General features: G+C 36.7%; 1 protein-coding gene across 1 annotated transcript in view; it reads right to left on the bottom strand.

Moving 5' to 3' along the window:
* OXCT1 (3-oxoacid CoA-transferase 1) overlaps window positions 1–21,346 on the bottom strand; it is an 85,371-nt gene that overhangs the window by 28,283 nt on the left and 35,742 nt on the right. Inside the window, exons 8-13 of the mRNA XM_030004308.2 lie at window positions 10,293–10,400; window positions 7,486–7,597; window positions 6,901–6,995; window positions 6,187–6,235; window positions 2,714–2,786; window positions 1,874–1,949 (exon numbers count right to left, since the gene is read on the bottom strand). Of these exons, the coding sequence (XP_029860168.1) occupies window positions 1,874–1,949; window positions 2,714–2,786; window positions 6,187–6,235; window positions 6,901–6,995; window positions 7,486–7,597; window positions 10,293–10,400 (513 nt within the window). The remainder of the gene's footprint in view (window positions 1–1,873; window positions 1,950–2,713; window positions 2,787–6,186; window positions 6,236–6,900; window positions 6,996–7,485; window positions 7,598–10,292; window positions 10,401–21,346) is intronic.

Here is a 21,346-nt window from a genome sequence, read left to right as displayed (position 1 = left end):
CGTTGCTGACCATTTCCCCATGGATTATGGGGGCATTGTTTACTGCATATGCTTAAAATATTCTCTCCCTCTTCTTCCTTTACACACAGAATTTTCCTCTCCATTAGAAATTAGCAGATAAGAGCGAAGAAAGGACTGTAATTATTGCAAAGAGCCTTCCTTAGCTCTGTTCCTAACATTAAGTGCAAGTAAATACACACATGCATGCACTAGGGCTCAAGTGTTATCAAGCTCTTATGAGACAGAAAGGATAGCTTCATGATGGTACTTATTTAAAACATGAAATTTAGAGTTATTACTTGCCTCTGAAATAATGGCGAATAACGTCAATCCAAAAACCCAAAAGCTACACCGTATAAGAAATACCAAACCTAAACACAAAGCTAACTGAAAAATGTTACAAGAAGACACAGCTTAAAGTTTCCTTACACTATGAGCTTTCAGCAAAGTCGATCTTTGTATCACCCCACACAAATCTTGTGACTAAAAAAAGATGCGTCTCGCTCACAGTTCAACTTAACTGACAATAACATATCATCTCATTTACAGGAAAAGCAGGAAGATCTGAATGCCTACATGCTGGTTAATCCCATTTAAAAAATCTGTACTGTAGAATAGTAATAACACATCAGTAAAGCAGATTACAAATCATCTGACCAACAGATCTCAAAACAAAGTAACCAAAGGGAAATGATTGCTGATTGGAAAGGCTCCTGGCTGTATTTATGGTGTCATCAGGCATATTTACTCACAAGTAAATACAAACTCACTGCAAAAGGAATTTGCAGACAGTTAAAGGCTAGTAAGAGTGGCAAATTAGGATAGCAAAAAGTTGCAGGGACCCATGTGGTGTCTGCTAGTAAAAAGGTACACCTCAAAGGTAAGAAAAAGACAAATAAAAGCTACCCAAAGTTGTATTTTATACTTTTCTGTTTTGAAAATATACCTGTTATTCATAAATTTGGGGCTGAACAGAATGGAGAGGCATCTTCATAAGCAAAATAAGCAGTTCCAGATATGGAAAATAATGCCCTTGATATGGATGCAAAACTAAAATCAGCATCTTCTAGAGAACATAAAGCACTGAAGGAAGGAATATGTAAGTCTGCACAGTTTCAAGAAAAACTCAGAATACAATCTAAGCTTCAATGTTTCAAGAAATATGATTGTAAATGAATCTGTTTTATTAATGCAAAATGGCAGCTTCTTGTTTTGATAGTTCAGACCTTGAAAGACAAGTCACAAAAACTGTCAGTGAAAGAATTTCAACATCATGATCAGAAAAATGAGTTTAACTTCTATATGGGGAAAAGTATTCTGAAACAAAGTAAAAAGTGCACAAAGCTACTGGAAAAGTGAATATTAGTCCCTGAAAGCATTGTATGGTACTGTAGAATTATTTGTGCCTGCAGTGTCTGTGAATGCTGTGCTTTTGTTCAGTCTAAGTCTCAGACAAAAGCTAAAGCTGAGTTTTTAGAAGCAGTTTAGACTGTTGAACGTTTTACTTCAACACAGATGTTACTAGCAAGTTGAAAATACCACAAAAATAATTCTGATAGTCTCCAATTGTGACGTATCTTTGGAAACTGATGCTAACCAGAATCAAACAAGCTCTGGACAGTCAACTAAATATATTGGGAAAATATCTGTGGAAAATACCTTGATTTTGAAGTTTATCTAAATACAGCAAAAGTTGAATTTTCACTCTAAAGATAACTGTATACATACCCTGAGCAAAAATATCTTCTATTTTAATGCTTTGAGCTTCACAACCCCCATTCTGCTTCAGCTCTTTTCTCCTTTGCCTGACCCTCAGCTACATATATATTATCCTAAATACAGTGCACTGACAGTAGTACAAACACCTACTTACAGGAATCATCCAGTTGGCCAGGTCACCGTACTTAGACACCTGCATAGCTCCAAGCATTGTCAAATCAACATGGCCTCTGGCAACAGAAAGTGTGTAATTAGCATACCATGTTCAAGTAACAGCTCACAAATCTTAGCAAGCTTTTGTTCACATTCTCATTACATCAATAGAAAAATGGTGGCATACCACGGAGGGAGCAACCATTTTGTCACACATGTAGTTGGGCTTTTTTTCCCCTCTAGATGTATCGCTGATACAAATTTCGCTGTCTGCATACTGAGCCTCAAAAATGTTATTACTTTTGTCTGGTTTTGGTTAATTGCATGCACAGTCAATCAGCTCTGAACTCATACTTTTAAGTGCACTCCACATATTTACATGCACTCATTATCTTTTCAGAGCCATTAGGATTTAGTGTTTGTTTGCATCCAACCTCCTTGCTGAAAAACAAACAAAAAACAGGTGCAGATGGTGAATTTCCATTAGGGAGGTGGAATGAGGACCACAGTTGCAAGTGGAGCAAAGAGAATATACAGAGTGCAAGTACAGATTAGATACTTGGAAATGACCAAATAGCAGTTGTTAAAACATAGTTATAAATGTGTTTATATATGGCCAGGTGGTGGTAGACACAAACATCACTATGGTATCTATTAGTAACAGTGGTTTTCTATTTCCAATAGCTAGACCTGATCCTCTGTAAACCATCACTGATTAAGTCCACGATCATTTTCCAGGTTGTTAAATGCTAACCACATTTCAAAGAATTACTAATGAGTTCAGTCACTGACTCAGTTTATTCTTTTCATGTTTCAAAAGATCAGGGTTTGTGTTACGTACCCTCTTATCATTGCAAATGATTCATCACTAGAGAAATAGGAAGAACCTGGAAGAACAGTGACTGTCTCCTTACCTGTAAAAGAAATAAGCTATAGTATGTATGTATTTTGTCTCTTCGACAAATGAAGTCACAGCTATTAACCAAGAAATAAAGTTTTTTTATCAATTATTTCCTTTGGATTCTGTACAACTATGGACCTCATTACACTTACTATGTCACATGTAAACCTAATCAATCATAATCAATTGCGAAGCAGTTTGTTACAGTTCTTAATGACAGGACTGCCCGCTCTTTGGCCACCAGCAGCTGCAGGCAAGACATCACTGACACCAGAGGCTAAGAAATCTCTGTGGACTTCAGCCTTCTGCTCTATCCACAGGAAAAGCAAGAGGTAGCTCTCTTCTGAAACAGAGAAAGAGCATCTTCAGGAGACAGGGAAGTTGCAAGGAAGAGCGAGTAGGCCAGGTCGAACAGTCTTGAAAGATAACGATGTAGAATACAGAAAAATAAATGACAGATCTAGTCTACTCTTGCTTTGTTAAAGTGCACAGGAAAATGTGCTTCTGTGTGCTGTACTGTTCTCTGCACAGTGCTTGGGTGAAGCAATGGAGCACACATGCAAGTGTCTTATTTTGACTCTGTCCAGAGCCCACCCTTTCCTCTCCTGCCAGCACTTTGAATCAGTCTAAGCAACAACCATGTATACAGAGTGCCTCTGGAAAGGCACAAGAAACACAGCTGAAGGTGAAATTAGAGACTAAGCATGGCAAACTTGAGAGAAAAAAAAACCCAAAGACTTCAGCACCAGATGACATTGTGAAGAAAAAGTTAGTGTAACAACAAGGGGGAAGAGGAAAGAGACATCATTAAACAGTTTCCAGAAAACAGGGAAAAAGAGACAATGAGATTAACTAAGAGGATGGGAAAAGGGAAGGAAACACTGTAGGAAAGTTAAAATAGAGACCTAAGTTACCTGCTTTGATTTATTGAGTTCACTTGATGTATATTATATGCCAAGACATTGTATGGAAATTAAATTTAGACACACAAAATACCGTAAAATTAAAGTCATACAAGTGGTCTTGCAGTTAGATCACAAGAATTCACCATGCTAACATCCAGCCCTGCTGAGACTGTCTGAATTGTCTTTCCCTACCAGGCACCCACCCAAGGAAGTGGGGAGACAACACCACCTGCAAGCAGCAACATGGACCGAGAACTCTGGGACAAAGTGACAAGCTAAGGCAATGCTGAGAAGAGACACAGGCTGAGGACCACAGAATAAGGTAACAAGAGCACTGTATTACCCACTTCTTGAAAATGCTCTCAGGAAGTCACTACTTACAAATATTTCTGCTGTAAGACAGATTACAGTGAAGATAAACATCATGTGAGATATTCAGAAAATCGGACAAACAAAAAATGATACATACATAGTTCAGAGAAATATAATTACATTTGCAGATAAAAATTTGGCAAAAGCCCAAACTGGGAGCATATTTTGAAAATGTGGACTTTGGGGGCTGATACTGGCCCATTCCAGTTGATGAATGTGAACAGAATTAAATCCTGTCCCTTTGCCATTTAGCTTCTGTTTTCTTCACATGGTTTTATAAATTTGGCTGGAAAGCACCTAGAATGGTTTTAATCCAACTGTCAGTCAGGTTTTAGCAGATTCTGAATGTTTCAGCAATGATAACAATAATAATTTTGGTGGTACAGCTGAAGTTCAGCTATCCTGTGTCCTTTCTACTGCAGCTTCAGAGAAAGATGTGAAGGTGCTTAATGCTGAATTACCAATACAAGAATAATCTGATTTCCATGTTGCATTCTGACCTCTTCTGTTAGCTTCATCCCTGCAAGATTACCTCTTCAAAAATATTTATCAACCATAAATAACAATTCAAGATCATCTTGACATGCATATAAAAATACAATGATTTCTCAGAGTATTTATCAAGTTCTTGGATATTTTTTCCATCACCACACTGTTAACGTGTTCATTTCTAATGCACCCATATTAGAACTTAAGTTCTAGTGTGTGTGCGTATAATTTCACCTTTTACAGTAAATGTTTTTTATCTAAATAATTTTTTCTTTCCAGTGACACCTTCAATATATACTTTTTTCTTTTTTTTTTAAACAAAACACCTCAATTTCAGTTCAAGCATTAACACAGCTCTCAGGTGCCTCTGACACCTTCCTTCATACAGTGTATCACAACAGTTACCCAGCTACTGGTGAAATGCTGGACTCAATTCCTTAATAATTTCTTATTTCAAATCTGAAGATGGCCTTAAATAACTCCTTGTTTAAAATATCATACTGAAACAGGGGCAATAACATAACAGTATGATAATGGTACCAATTAGTTAAACCAGGTAGCAGATATTTCAAGTCGGTGAACAATTGCTGGACTGCACCCTGATACTAAATTAAAAGCTTGTTTGATGTCAGTGCTTTATCTCCTTTGACTTTTCAGAGTTTAATTATACTTTCTAATTATACTTTCTAACAGCCGCTGAGAAGCATACTGTCTATACAGATACATACGTACACACCCATACATACATGTATATATATACACCAATAAAAAATACAAAATGCATAGGTTTTCCACATGAAAAAACAACTCTTAAGATGTCAGTTATGGGTCTATAACCTATACCATTAACGTCAATGAGAATTTATAAGGTGCCAAGGCCTACTTCTGTTAGTCACAATGCAATATGTACGTGTTAACTTTACATGGAAACAGAGAACAGACACAGGCATAACTTTCCATGAAGAACACAGAAATCAAGACAGACGCACTAACCCATAAAAAGCTCAAGTTTTTACATTGCATGGCTGCTTCTGAGGTGCAATGCCCCAAAACAGCTGGGCAAAAACAGTATGTGAGGACTGGCATTCCCCTGCTAAAGTGGCAAAAGCAGCCCGCAGCAGAGCCCTCCAGTGTGCAAGGTCCCGTTTGGGGAGCTCTTTCCCCCTGCCCTGGCTACTGCTCCCTCTCCAAATGCAAATGAGTTGCATTCCTGGCAACTCACTAGCCAGGAATAAACAAGGCCATTATACACAGGATGTTTTAAAACATATCCCAAACATAAATAATTGAAAACCATTTTCTAGAAAACACAAGGTGAAAAGTAGCAGCAAAACAAATCCGTATTCACATATAGGCTTCACAAAACAATCCCACTTATGAAAAGGAAGATTTGACCCTTTACTGCCTGGCCTGGAAGAGAGTTTCCTTCAGTAGCTACTAAAATGCATCAAAGCATAAGCTCTCTAACCAGAATAGTAAACATCTCCACTGATCAAAACCAGCCTGCACTTAAAATAAGACAAATACATTAATATTTGTAAGTAAATAAAACAGGAGTCTGTGTTCAAATACTGACTCAAAAGAAAATTTTTAGATTAACAATGAATAAGCATTTTCCATAAATTAAATTTATTTAAAAGATTTTACCTGCATTAATCAGGTCTGGATCTACTTCATTTTCAAGTGGATAAGGACCCTGACAAGAATACAGACATATGTCAGCTTTATATTAAAATACCTTTGAGATACGATTCATAACTGCTTTATTATTTCTAATGCTTATTACTGACAACAGATCATCACAGACATGCATTTTTTTATCTTTAGCAGAGCAACACCCCTGATGACACAAGCCACAATTTACATCAACTAACTTATCAGGACTCATGGACATATTGGCTGTCAGAATTACTAAATAACCACGAAGTGGGGAGTTTGTCTGGTTTGGTTTTTTTGTTTTTTTGTTTTTAACCAAACTGAGACATTTGTCAGAAAAAGGTATGGAGGTGCAACTTCATAAAGCCATACAACAGTGAAAATAATATTCACTTTAAGCTTTATTTAAAATCATGTCTGATAAGGCTTACAAGGCTTGGTCTTGCAAACTACTGAAGGTTCTGGCTTCTCCCAGCAAAACATGTACTTAAGAACACACTTAGCAAAGTAGCACTATAATCCTGAAATGAATATTTCCTTAAAAACTTCCCTATGCTACAATGAGAATTTTATGATCACGCAATATGGCATATATTTGAATATGATTTTTAGTAAAATTATAATCAAGTTGGGGGCGGGCAGGGAATAAAACTCAGCCACTGCAAGGTAAGTACACTGCAATAAGTGACGGAGATATACTCTTACCAAACCCAGGACTCCATTTTCACTCTGTAGGTGAACAGTTATGTCTGGACTGATGAAGTTACTGGCCAACAGTGGGATTCCAATACCCAGATTAGCTGAAGAGAATGGGTTAAGGAACAAACAGGAACACACTTACTGCAAACTAGTAAATTAAAAAAAGTTATCATTGTACTATTATTAGATTAGAAGGGTTCTCTTCACAAACACTTCCATTTTTAGTTAGATGCCTCATATTTGTGATGAATTATTTTGCCATTTGGACTGTCTAATTGCATTCTGTCAAATCCTTTACATGATAAAAAATGCACAGTACAAGTAAGCTTCATTTCCAACGTACGTAACTTTTTTCAGGAAATTCTTGCAAGACATTCAACTGCTAACAGACTCTCCAGATATGCCTGATTAAAATTCCAGGTACCCTATGCCTTAACATACCATCTATTTCAATAGGGTGTTAAAAAAATGAGAGAACCCCAGGCTCTGGGAAAGACAATGAGCATGGTAATTAACCTGTTTTAAACAAAACCACTGCGGTTGTTATTCTTGTGAGTCAGCACTTTAACCTATAGCACAGCTGAAGGATACCATACATGCCATCCTCAAACTCTAAAGCAGCCCGTCTGATGATCCTCTCTCTCACATTGTCTCCTTGTTTTTGTTTGGCTTTTGAGTCTTCAGGCTTTCGGATTGATAAGCGCTGCAAAAGAAGTAATTATAAGTAAAGATTAGAATCCAGATTCTTGCTTCTCAAGAGCCAAAAGCCTGATTTGTGATTGCACTGAGATATTTGGTCTAAGAATAACGTTATCTATCCATCTTCTACAAAAAACGACCTTTTATTCTATCAGTTCAAGCTTATCTAAGCCAATGGAGTCATCAAATATCCCCAATGATAGCTTTAGAGCAAAATGTTATTTCTTTGCCTGTATTGCCAAGGCTGAGAGAGTATGTGACACATATGCCACTGGTTAAGAAGGCACCAAGCATTAGAGCAAATACTAGCAAGTCTGAGATTCATTACCCCAGAGATACCTAAATAGATTTGTAAAATGTCGGCCTAAAATACAAATACTGCTCTCCTTCTGCATTCATTCAATTCATTGGTGCTATTCTAGATTTATATGCATGAGACAGACAAATGCCAGTCATCTAAAGATACTGGGAGCTAAGCAACTAAGTTTTCAAACATAAATCTGTATCATCTTGCATAAATCTGCCTGAAGTTGCTTCCTGAGATTTCCTGGCCTTAGGCTGATGCTTTCTAAATCACGTGTAGGTGAAAATGCCATGACATTCAAGAAGTTTGTAAGACCTTTTTTTGTAAATTACTGTTTACATAGATTACGTTCTTTGCACAATCCTCCCATGCATATAAGACTGCTCTGGGCAACATCATGTCCTGCACCCCCATATGTCTTCACATACTTTCCTACTTTAGGCCATAATGAACACATCAGGCAAAATTATCCTCTGTTCCTTTTCATCACCACAAAAGAATTTTTGTAGTGTCTTTTTTTCCCATGTTGGGATTCACTTTCCTCTTAGGCAGTCAGAAAGAGTCAGTATCAATCCTCTCGAATTTCCCAGCAACTTTTTTTTTATGCCTTGGCTATTTTCCCTAGAATTGCTTCACTTACGAGTTATGGAAAAAGTAAGAACAATCACCGAGGGTTTCTCTGCAGCAAAAAGAAGGTTGGATAGAAAGTATGACCTGCATTACAGGGACCATGTCTGAGCCAAATTAGGCAGGAACTGCTATTTAAAACCAGTAGGAATTATGACAGACTAGTTCCTCTTTATTCTCTTTATTCCTCATCTCTCCTCTTACCACTTATCATATTCAACACTTTCATAGGTACAGCCACTTCCTTCATACATCATATTTTATGGAAGAGTAAATAAATCTGCCATTTCCTTCCTACACTTCTATTAATGAGAGGTGCCACTGCCAGAATTACAAAATTACACAAACAAAAATAATCTCTGTTACAACTTTGCTGTGCCATTTATAGTAGCACTTTTTTCTTCCCCCTCTCACTTCCTTTTTTCCTTAAGCATACAGGGAAGGGGGCAGTTGACCAGGTAGGTGTATTCACTTATGCAGCCAAGCCAAAGAAAATCAGGTGTTTGTATGAAGGTCTTCCCTGGACAGAGTCACCCCTTTACCCACTGCCAAACTGCAATAGCAACAGCAGTTTAAAAAATGCAAAATGGATTCCTCTCATGAAAGATAAAAGCTTTTCGGTGAGATACTGCATCCATTCAGAAGAAGGAAACAGGCCACTAATTGCAGTCTAACACAACATGCCCAGAGAGAGAAAAAAGGGGAAAAAAAAAAAAAAAAAAAAAAGAGGTTTGACACATGTGTTTCCAGTCAAATACTCAACAACATGCAATATGCTTTTGCACAATGAACAGATGGAAAGGAAAAAAAAAGCTTTTAAATCTCAACATTCATAAAAGGGTTTACTCAGAGAAAAGGCCTTGTATGACTTTCTAGGACTTTGTGACTTGATTTTAATAATAAAAGTTTAATTATTACAATTCCTTTCTGCACTTTTTTTTTCCCCAAGATATTTTTTTCCTTGTGTCATATATCTCCTCCTCCACCAGCTCTTCTGATGACATTTTGATTAATTCCCACCTCCAGAGTATGGAGACACAGGAGAAATATAGAATTTTCAATTGCACTTCAAGAGCATTGTCACATCACCAAAATGAATATAGGGACACAGCTTGAGTGAGGCAAAGCCACAGAAACAAAGATCAATAACTTAATCATGTTTTCAGTGACAGAATATTATTGCTGCAATTTTTAATAGCTATTGATATCTTTTATTCAGACCAGAAATGCTACTGGCTAAAAAAGTTCCTGATTAAAGAAAAGGAAAGAAAGGTTCCAGGACCTTTGCAATGTAACGTAGTTCAATACACAGCCCAAAAAGGGCTGACACTGGCCCTACGTGCCCACGTCAAAAGCTGTCCAGCAGAAAAGAAAGTATCCAATTGTTCAAGTCAGCTTGTAGTCTATTTGTTCCCCTTGTTGGGTCTACAGAAGATGAACTGAGACAAGGAAGGAGAATGAAGTACCATTTTCCACCAAATTTTTAACTGCGTTAAAGCCATCTAGGACTACAGGCAGTTGCTCCTAATTATTCAGGGACTGAACCAAAGAGGCTGAGGTATAAGAAACAAGGTTCAATACTCAGGCTTCCACCTAACTACTAACTACCTAAGTACCTACCTAAGCTCTAGTACTTAGCAAAACTTGACAGGTCTTTCTCATACTATTTTCTCAGTGCTAAGACTTGGTGGCTAGAGTAAAAACCCCGAAAATTCTAAAATACACCCCAAGCTGAAATATGTTGTGACCAAGAAGCTAGGTTACTTACTTCAATTCTTTTCTCAAACTTCTCTCCTTGTATCAGACGATCAACATAGATTTTGGGAACATGAATGTCTTCTGGGGCAAATGCTCCTATATCAACAATTTCTTCCACCTACAGAGAGAAAAGGGAAAGTGAAAATATTTAGAGAAAAGTATTCAATGAGAGATTTTATTAGCAATGAAGTTTCAAATATTAAATATACAGTGGATCAAATCAAGAAAACTAAAGAATGGGACAAAATAGATATACCCTTTAAAATACGCTATTTTAGATGCTTATCTTTCCTCTTCTTTCAAAGGATATTTCTACATAGAAATTGAAAGTAGTTTATATTTTAACAGCCCGTGTTGTACAAGCACCTGAAAGAAATATACCATGTGCAGTTACATCAGAGTTATTTGTACCTACAAATAATTGCCATCCAAACAGAAGGAAACAATACGCTGGTAACAAAATGTCAGAGTACAAAGCAAAAGTATGAATTTTAAGGATACAAACACAGAAGCAGGCTTGAAGTTTCTCCATAGTGTACTCAAAAATAAAATTGAAAACATTTGAACTGTAATAATTGATTGCAAGAAGATGTGAAGATCTAGAAGTCTCTATAGTTAGTGAAACAGATTCAGCACAAAATGGCACTGATCCACACATAGTACATTTGAAATGTCACCTTTTTGGAGCACCACAGACAACAGGGTTTTCCTTCGTTCTATGTCTGAGTTCAGGGTGGTCTAGCTAGAGACCCTGCTGTGGCCAGATGCCTGCAGCACAGACCCTCAGCCATGTCTGGTGCTTTCCCTGACAAGTCTCATGTGCAGAAAGCACATCTCACTCTGCCACAAAACAGACACTACTGTTAGGGCTGTACCTGCATCCGACCACAGAGAAAACGTATAATGTTAAAGCAACAGGTCAAAGATAACATCTGAAACAATCTACTCAAAAAGAAATGAAATAAGTTTCCAACTACTTTATCACCAGGAACTAGTTAAACTTTCAGAAACGTCCAAAGTCTAAGAACCCCAAAACAAGACCAAGGGTATGACGTATCAGTAGGGGTACATAACTTAGCAGCCATCACTAGTGAAGGAACACTAAAGACCTTAAAATTCATTTGACATCCTACTGTTACTGCACAATGTGATCAATAATAAAATCTATAGTACATCTGATAGACAATTACCTTCCTACCATGCCTTGCAGTGTGACAATAAACAAACAAACAAATCTACCTTAAAAGCAGCAGAGGGAGAGGAAAAAATAACAAACTAAAGATCACAGGATCAGTTTCAGACGATCCCTAAGAAAAACCCTGGGGTAAACAGACAGGAAGAGACAAGTTGTGAAATCTGTAAGGCAAAGGTGTTAAGGAAGAGGTGGTAACAGCCACTGCCACACCAACCTCAGTGTTCATGGAGAGCAGAATCACACATCCAGAAAGTCGTTATCCACAAGATAAGGAAAGAAAATCAAATCAGTATTTTAAAAAGTCAGACTACTGTATTAATGAAAAAACAGTGCAACCACATCTGTGCCCTATCTCACTTGAAGTTTCTTATCTTATACATGAATTTTAAAATTAATATGGCGACAAAGTCAAACACAGGGTAAAATGAAAAAATCCTGAAGAACACAGCTGAAGCACACTGCACTCTCGGTGCACTGACTGCTATTAGAACATGCTCAAAAGGGAGGAGAAGCAGGAGACAAGATTTTTCAATGAAGCCATAAGCAAGCAGATGATCTGTTACCAGCAGAACTCCCAAATTCACCTTTTCTAAATATATTTGTCTTCACTTACCAGGTGGAAAATTAGGCCTGGGGAATACTAACTGCTACCGATCTGAACTTTCTCATAAAAGAACTACATTTATTTGCTGCAGTAGCTGAGATGATAAAACCAAAATCTTTGCTGGCACAATTCAACCAACTTCAACAGAATTATGCTGTCAGAAAAATTGACACACTGTATCTCTCCCCCCATAGAATACACAGAATAATTTATCCAACAATAAATTGCTGGATTTTGTTATTAGCCACCCCATTCCCTTAACTGGTTAGTATTTTGTCTCTTTGGAAACAGCAGTCAGCATGATAGCTTTTCCTCACAAGAACCATCAATGTAATTATTTCTGATTTCAGTATATTATCCTAAATGAACATAACACAGACAATCTGTATTTTTTCCTAGGGATTTCAGATGGGCCTAAGGATCCCTGCAGACTGGAACACCTTTGTGTTCACAGGCAGCCCCCCACTATTCTTACTGGTGTTTTGCAATTTCCATCTTCTACCATTATGTGAAATAAGCATCAAGTATGATTAAAATTAAGTAAGTTAAAATATCCATATAGCAATAAAATGGAATTTTGAAAACGGATTAAAAATTTGCACATAATGTCTGCAAGAATTCCTATCATGCAGTTCTGCAAGTGAAATTGATCAGCATGTTTATATGAAAAAGAAAGCATTCATGCAGGGGAAGTACAAATATCATCTGATTGCTCCAACTCTCTCTCCCGACTCTGCTCACAGGGAACTAGATGGTACTCCAGCTGAGACACTGTAGACGGGCTGCCAGCAGGCTCCATCAGTATTGCCAGCACTGCTACCACAGATGAAGCTGTGCCAACGGAAGTGAATCCAGGAAATCTGATGGCTATGGGAATCAGCAACTTAACTTTCTGTGACCACTGCAAGACATAACCCAAGCATCTTTCTAGATAAGAATGATAATGCAAAAATAAATAGTTCCATAGCTGGGCATACTGACTTCCCTTTCAGGTTTCATATTCCTTTATGAGTCTTTTCTGTAACGCATCCACAGCCTAAGCCTCAATGAGACATGCAGGGGAGCATTCATATTAATAATTAAAAGTATGTGTATAAGTTTTCCTGCTGTTCTGCTCTCCATCTTATCTATCGTTCTCTTCTTTCTTCTCTCTATTTACCTTGCCTCAGGCTTTATTTTGTCATGTACAGAAGAACTCCTGTAAACATCAAAAATCAGTATATGGCATCCCACCCACAAGACGCAAAGTCTGGCAAAGCATAAGGAGGAAACTAATCAGGGCAGACCAACTCCTGCACTTTTTTCAATTAGCAAATCAAAATACTCCAGTACCATTTAGATTGCCTTGATCACATGTGTTCATTTTAAATCTTAACTTCATCAACATGCTAGAAGATAGAAAATGTTTTCATCTTTGCTACACAGGTGAAGCTAAACAGTAACTTCAAGAGACTGTATGGGCTGAGTTCCCTCTTCTGGGAAGGCTCCGACACATGATTCAAATACCCTTTCATTGTTTCAATAGTTTCACAGTATTGGTTTTCTTCCTGGGTATAAATGTTCTTGCAAATCTTGTCTGATTGCTGACAATGGGAGCAGAATGAATAAATTCAATCACTTCTGAACACCGGTTTATCGGCAAGTACACCCAGAACGTAAAAGCTGTTCTCTGCTATGATTCACAAGAGCCTTCTGCCATTCCTTTTGGTATCAGCACTCATAGAATCAATGGTCATTTGTTTCACAATATCATTTCCTTCTGTAATTTACATCTACTTTTCCCTTTTTGAAGTAGTTTGGTTTATTTTTGCTTATGGAAATTCAGCTACTCTTCTACAGTTTTATTTCAGAATTTCTGAAGGCTTCCAGAGAGAGAAAGGGAACCTCGAAGGTTATGGTCTTCAAGTAAGAAAGATAAAAAACTCCAGTTCATGACCAAAAATTGGCAAGGAAATTACAATGACACAACTATTCATGCCAAAACACTTGAAAATAAAAAGGCCTTTCCTTTGAGTATGTACCTTTTAGCCTATTTCTGCAGCCTAATTAGGTCCTTTATGATATGTGAAATGTTTTCAGCTGTTTTAGTTTTAAATCTCAGTTTTCATAAGATTAAGCTATAACCAGAAATGACAATATAATTCCTTATTATGGGAAAAAAAATCAAAAACGTGCGTGGGTGGGTGGGTGAGAGAGAGAAAGAGACTGGGGGAGAGAGCGAGCGCTTAACAAAATCTATGCAATTTTAAGTAGCTTATTTTTACACTGGTTTTATTAAATCTCTCTATCACTATCTTAATTATCCTAGTACACTTCAGTTCTTCAAACTGAAATAATAAAAATACCCAGCAGAACATAAGTAGAATAAAACTTTATTTTACAACTGGTCAAATGTCCAAACCAACAGAAGAATGAAATCAAATTTAGCCCCTTAGATGCTCAAGACAAACTCATTAGAGCACTTCTTTAGGTCACTACTGGAAGAGTCAGGATGTCACTGCACAATTCATTGTAACTTTTATAAAATTGTAAGAAGTTTAAAAAAAAATTTAAAAAACCCCAATAAGGGCTATGAGGAAAAGTTGTATATGGCTGGTTCACTCAAGATCACAGAAACTGCGATCAACCGCTCCCTACGGCTAATGACAAACAAAAAACATTTTAATTGTTTAGACTGAATTTCATGAAAAGCTTTGATATTGTAAAACAGTGGAATACACTCTGAAAACAGGTCACTGGAAATTAGGAACACACTATACAAACTTACTGGGCTACAGGAAAGAGCAAAGCAGGTTAATATTTACTCAGTTCTGCCTGCATGCAGGGAGATGAAACACAGGATCTTCTGAGTTCAGTTCTGTCCTTTTCTGACTCTAAGATCAGACAGACCATGAAATTTCTACTCCTGCAAAACCCCTATGGTAATGAAATGACAGTCAATAGCCATCCTGAAGAAGAGACTTTTACAACTTTAAAAAGCAAGCAACTACCAAGTAGTCTGATAAAGGCACATCTTGGTCAATAATCACCACGTTATGCTCACATCAACCTTGGAATACATGTCTTCATAAGCATACTGAGAGGGGAACAGTAAAAATCTGTGAAGTTCAGATTTATTAGAGCACCTTTAGCCTAATGAGACTGATCTGGGTCACACTGAAGGTCCATTTAACCCAGTAACCCTTCTCAGCAAAGAACAGGAGCTTAAAAGACAGCATGGTACTTCTAGTTATATTCTTCCAGCTTCTAGCAATGTGCAGTTTAAGGATGTCATCAGTCAGAGGCTGCACACAGACTACCTTGCTTCATAGCTTCTGATGGACCATGAACTCGTCTAATAGTTTTCTCGGAACCCAAAAGACTCTATCATTGCATTTCTGCAATTTATCTAGTATGAAAAACATTTCTCATTATCTCTTGTAATTTCACTGTGTGCTTCCTTCCCTTTGCAATACAGGAACAGCACGCAGCTGTTCTTTATTTGCCTGTTCCATACCAATGAAGATCCTATGTATCTTTACATTTTTTCCCCTGGTTTCTAGTAGACTGTTATCCTCTATGAACACCACACAGGAAAAGTGAGGTGTGTTGCCAGTACGTCATATCTGATCATTAGGGAAGCAAAGCTGACATAAATCTCCTAGGTTTGTCTCCAGGTTTTTCGTCATGTGGCTACAGATCCTTATAAGTTAGGAACCCCTGCTAGATTATACTCATTTCAACTTTGTTTTCTCTGTTCTAAGTCTCCTCAATTACCTCCACCTCTAGTTGCCTCAGGCTTAATCTCTTCTTTCACAGGTCTCTGCACCTGCTGCCTGTTTCCTCCAACTACCCACTTCCATTCCACACATTTAACCTCTTCCTCCATGCTGTACTGCTGACAGCAAAGAAGAAAACAGACTACACTAAATTACCTGCTCTAGGTACTCACGCATAGCAGTTCTGGGATAACAACCGCGAAAAAAAGAGGAAGCATACTTGATTATCTGCAAAAGCTACCTATATGTAAAGCTGTAGGCATGCATGAAAGAATATGAAAAATTTAACCACCAGCCTCTGAAAAAATTCTACCATATACATAGAGCTACACTTCTTCAGAAATTTTTAAGCTAGTCACATTCCAGCACAGCCAGGATATACAATATTCCTAAGTTTCCATAACATGTTCAAGGTGAGAAGATACTGAAATTTCTCAAGGGCATAATCCTAAGAAAATAACACTCTCAGAACAACGTATTTTCACCTTTTATTTTTCTTATAACTGGGCAGTTTTACCCAAAATAAAAACTCACTTAGGCAGACTCACTTAAATCACAATAGAAGTGATTTTGTAAAAGAGTAGCTACTTCAACAATAAATGCCTGCTATCAACCGTGCCTATAAATATGTACTGTAAAAATGTTTTCTGTAAATTTACACTGAAACTTGCAGGTTCTTCCTCAAGATGTTTACAAAGTAGATAATGAATGAAAAAGCAAAGTCTGCTAACTATGATTGGTTACTGAAGTTTCTCCATTAAATTGGTGGAATTGCTTGTTTGACGATTTGCACAAGTAGGTCTATATAATTCAGTATGCATCAAAAAGTGGAAGTGATAAATGACAGCTGTTTTCTTGCTTCCTTAAATTCATCCATTTGGATTTTACACTATTTTTCTACTGTAAACTACCTGAATTAAAAGTATGAGAGATTAGTTCAAGATCCAGCAATCTACCAGTCCCAGTATTACCAACCAACCCAGCCTCCAGCATGCAAACGCAAGGAGTGATGCCTTCCTAAACCTTTCTTAAAATCTGGTTGTTTTGATATAAGCCAGCAATGAACTCATGCTAGCTGTGATCACGTTTTGTGACTCGTGCTTTCTCGATGAAATGAGGCGATTTTATAGTGCTCAGTGCTTATTTTTACTATACTCAACTGGATGATAGTAGTGACAACAAAAATGGGAACATAATTATGTTCTTACCTTTTAATTATAAAGTGCCTAATTTGTATTCAGCACCTAAGTTCTTAACACAAAATGAAACATAACCATCCACATGGAATACATAAAATTGCCTTCTCAGACCTGTAAAAGGCAATTTTGGAAAATATTTTTTTAGATTACATTATGTAATTATTTTTCAATCAAATAATTAAAAATAATGGGAGAAAAACCAGAAGAAAACAAACAAACCCCCAAATCAGTGAATATAGTCTTCATTTGTTAAGGGCTCGCTAAGAGCAAAATAAGTTGCTTAACTTGTAGCAGATACCTCTGCTGAGTAAGGTAACTGACCACATCCCAAATACTTTCACTCCAGAACAGAATAGCTGCTAACAATATTAACTCTACTGGAATGATATCATAACAGAATAGCTGCTAACAATATTAACTCTACTGGAATGATATCATTTAACATTTTTGCAAACAAAATGTATGTTGCTTTAAATACATTATTCCCGTATTTCATTGCTTATTTTCAAAATACATTAGATCGAAAGCCTTTGAGCTGATTAGAAGGTAAAAATAAATAACTGACATATTTTGTTAAAATTATTCACATATTACCAAGAAGAATCGAAACCTTAAAAAAACATTAGCTTTCATCCCAACAAAAGATTTTTTTCTTACTCATATCAGAGAAATGACAAATAGAAAGAGACTGAAAGAGATCTCATCTCCTACACATTCAAAGAAATGTAACTTAAAGGTCAGGAGATAAATTCAAGCTTTACTTTCAAAAATTAACTAAGAGGAGTTTAAGTACTGAAGGGAGAGGTAGAAAAGTAAAAAAAAAAAAATAATAAAAAAAAATCACAGATTTAATTGCACCACCCAAGAAAGAATTCTTTGTATTTTCCAGGCTATGCAAGTCCAACTAGACCACCCTCAAATTCAAGGAATACCTCTAACTAAGGATCAGACCAGAGCATGCTAAGCAGGAGACATATAGGAAGGTAATCAGGGTAAAACAATGCATTAGCAGCTATTTTGTAACAAATTATGTTGCTGGTTCTCTCTGGTAAGAAAAAGAAACCCCACAGGTATTTCAATAAAGGCAATGAAAAGACACATCATGTCAAAATGGCATTTTATGTGCACATATGTATCAAGTATTAGTTATCCTCCTTACTTCAGACGTTCCTTATAGACAGTAGTTCACAAAGATTTCTGAAAACTACTTTACATGCTACCACTTTCTTTCTCAACGAGGGATCAGCGTGGTCTGTTTCACCTTCAGAATCACAGCAGATATCCTAAATCCCCAAAGTAGTCAAGATCACTAAAACTTTTCAGCAGTGTTAAGGAAGAAGGTAGTCAGAGTATTTTTCAAGGAAAGGATTGGAAGAAAACAACTGATGGTAGTATGTCATGCTGTTTAGACACTTTCAACAGATTAATCAGAAACCACAGGAATGTGGGTATCAAGAAATTGCAAGTAACAAATTTTAAGAAAAATAACACTTTTCTGACACTTAATCATTATCCTTCCTAAAAGCTGCGTAAAAAGGAGAGCACTAGACATGCATGGAAATAAAAACCAAGAATAAAGTGCTTCACAGAACCAAAAATATTATTTGATGCTGAAGCTGACAGAAACATGTTAAATCAGTCCTTCACACCATAAAAATGAAAGTTTTTGCTTATCACACCCTAATGAGAAAATTCTGATTTCTTTCCCTCTAGCAATGGTAAAAAATTCTCTTTAGCAGATCTGACATTCAAAGTCATAATAAGTATGACCTCTAATCTCCTGATCATACCAAGTATTCTATTCTGTCTCTGTGTTTATTAATCAGGCAGAATAACCACTGAAGCACATCAAGCCAATACCAATTGGCTTAAAATTCCCAACAGAACTCTTATGCAATGTATTTAAATTGTTTTTTATATAAACTGTTTGTTTGTTTTTTTTAACCCTGCCCTTGCCAGTCCCCTCAAAATAGAAATACAGTAATGATAGGTTTCTTTGCTGTATGTGATTTGTCTGAATTGTTGAAAGAAAAATTCAGCACTCTCAGAAACCTTCACATTCATTTAGAAATTTTCATTCTTCTTGTGTCTGAAAGTCTAGACAATGTCTTGAAGTGGGTGGTTGGGTGGCCAACTTCATATAACTCATTTGGTTCTCTACTTTCCATTAAGCCTCCCGGCACACGTCTAAATCGGATACACTTGGCTAGTGGATGTTCAACGTTGATAGAATCTGATGGAATCCATCACAAACAGCAATTCATTTCTACTTGTATGATGGCTCAAGTTAGTCCCTTAAATCTGGAGTTTCTTAAAATCCCAGATTAGTTCTGTTTTTGAATTAATGAAGCACATCTACCATCACATTTCTGTAAAATTTAAGACCAAAACCATGTAAAAATAGCTTTTCTCAATGCATGAACAGGAGAAACTGAGTGCATATATAGCTCAGGAAAATCAAGTGATAGTCTACTTCGGTGTGCATGGGGGGACAGGAGTCTCTTCTGATAGCTGGTGGCAAACGCAAACAAACACAAAGCATATAACCCCTCCTAAATATTTGCCTTACAAGAGGTGATCAAATACCACAGCATCAAGAATGTGCTGCTGCCCACGATAGAAAGCCTGTTACTCAGCTGGCCTCGTCCCAAGATGTTACAAAAGCCACAAGTCTTTTCAAAACACAGAATTAAAACAAAAACAAAAAAACCACCCCAACAGCACAAAGCAACGGAAACAAAGGTGCATAAGAACGTGTCTAGTTTACTTGAAGGAACAAGGGAGAACCATGAGACATCAGTATAACTTCCATCAGCCTAGAATTCAAATAGACAAAAATTTTGGCATAAAAATGCAAGTGTCTGTTTTGAAGGTACTGTGGGGAAAAAAATGGTACCTGAAACTATTTTTATTGAGAAATTTAGTTTACTTAAAAAACTAATTATTAGATGCGTTTGTACCTTCATTTGCAGCACTTGATGCTCAGAGTATTTAAGAAATTCAGCACTTTGAGAGCCTGGGGAGCACAAGTGCTCCTCAGCATATTTTACACAGCCAATTGACTACATACCTTCCCCGGTTTGATCAGGAATGTATTCCAGCTCTCCTCTTTGCTTTTGCCTGCTTTTTTCAACAAGAAGCAAAAAACTGATATAATACGTAATATGACTTACGCCAAAAGTTAAAAAAAAAAAAGAGAAATGTGCCTGGTTTTCTATAATAAAAAAAACCAAAACACCTGTTTTATCATGAAATTGTTTTAAGATTTGTTTAGCTATCGCTTTCTCCAGCTTAATCACAAGTGGCAAACTAAGGAACTTAGTATCTAATTCACGGGAATATCAATAGGAGCACACTCACTCCCACACACTGGACTTCATGAGAGCAGGTTTTCTATAAAGCAATTTAACACAGCTTTGGAAAAAAATGGAAGACTAGGCGACTTTCAAATAAACACCAGGAAACCGTTTGGGAGACAGAAATAGAAAACTACTCTGTGGTCCTCATTCATTCTTTTACCATCTTCTGCAGCCTGAAAAATCAGCATGATTTGAAGTCAAGACAGTCTTGGTATCTCAATTCTTTACTTCTCTTTAAATCCTCACTTTCTTCACTGAATAATTCTATTCTATAGCATTTGCAGGGAAGGATGTGCAAGAGAAGACTAAAATCTGAGCTACTGATTCAAAAGATTACTCCAAAATTCTCACTGCAGCAATAGTTACAAGGCTGCAGGTTTTCAAATCTCAATGTTTTGACCACCTGAAAAAATGCATTTGTTTCATGTCAGTAGGCAATTACTCACTTTGTGAACTTTTTGTAAGATTTTCAATCTGACCGTCAAATTTTTCTCATTTTGTACTAGAAATCTCCATCAGAGATGTTAATAGCACAGGAAACAAATTATTGCTTTAAGACACATAAATAAAAGTATGTATACATATAAATTCCTTGAATCATAGCTAAAACTCTCTCTGCACCATCTTTTCAGTAATACAATCATGTATGTTTTAAAATGCAAAGACTGATAAATCATTGATTGATTGATTAACAGATCTTACACACGAAGCAGGGCATAAGAACTATTAATGTATTGTACATATTAGTACATACAACAAAAAGTTAAATCTAGAGTGTTTTAAATCCTGTTAATTTTCAAATTCTTATGATACAGGACATGAGTACTATTAATGGAGTATACTTTAAATGCACAGTATGCCAGGCTTTCTACAAATTGTTATGAAAAAAACTAAATTTAGCTTTAGGAGCAAACAGAGGCTTTCCAACAGTTTCCCCAGCACACTGACT

This window comes from Aquila chrysaetos, chromosome Z (genome assembly GCF_900496995.4).
Source record: "Aquila chrysaetos chrysaetos chromosome Z, bAquChr1.4, whole genome shotgun sequence".
NCBI classification, from domain to species: domain Eukaryota; kingdom Metazoa; phylum Chordata; class Aves; order Accipitriformes; family Accipitridae; genus Aquila; species Aquila chrysaetos.
This window is presented reverse-complemented; position numbering and strand designations above follow the sequence as displayed.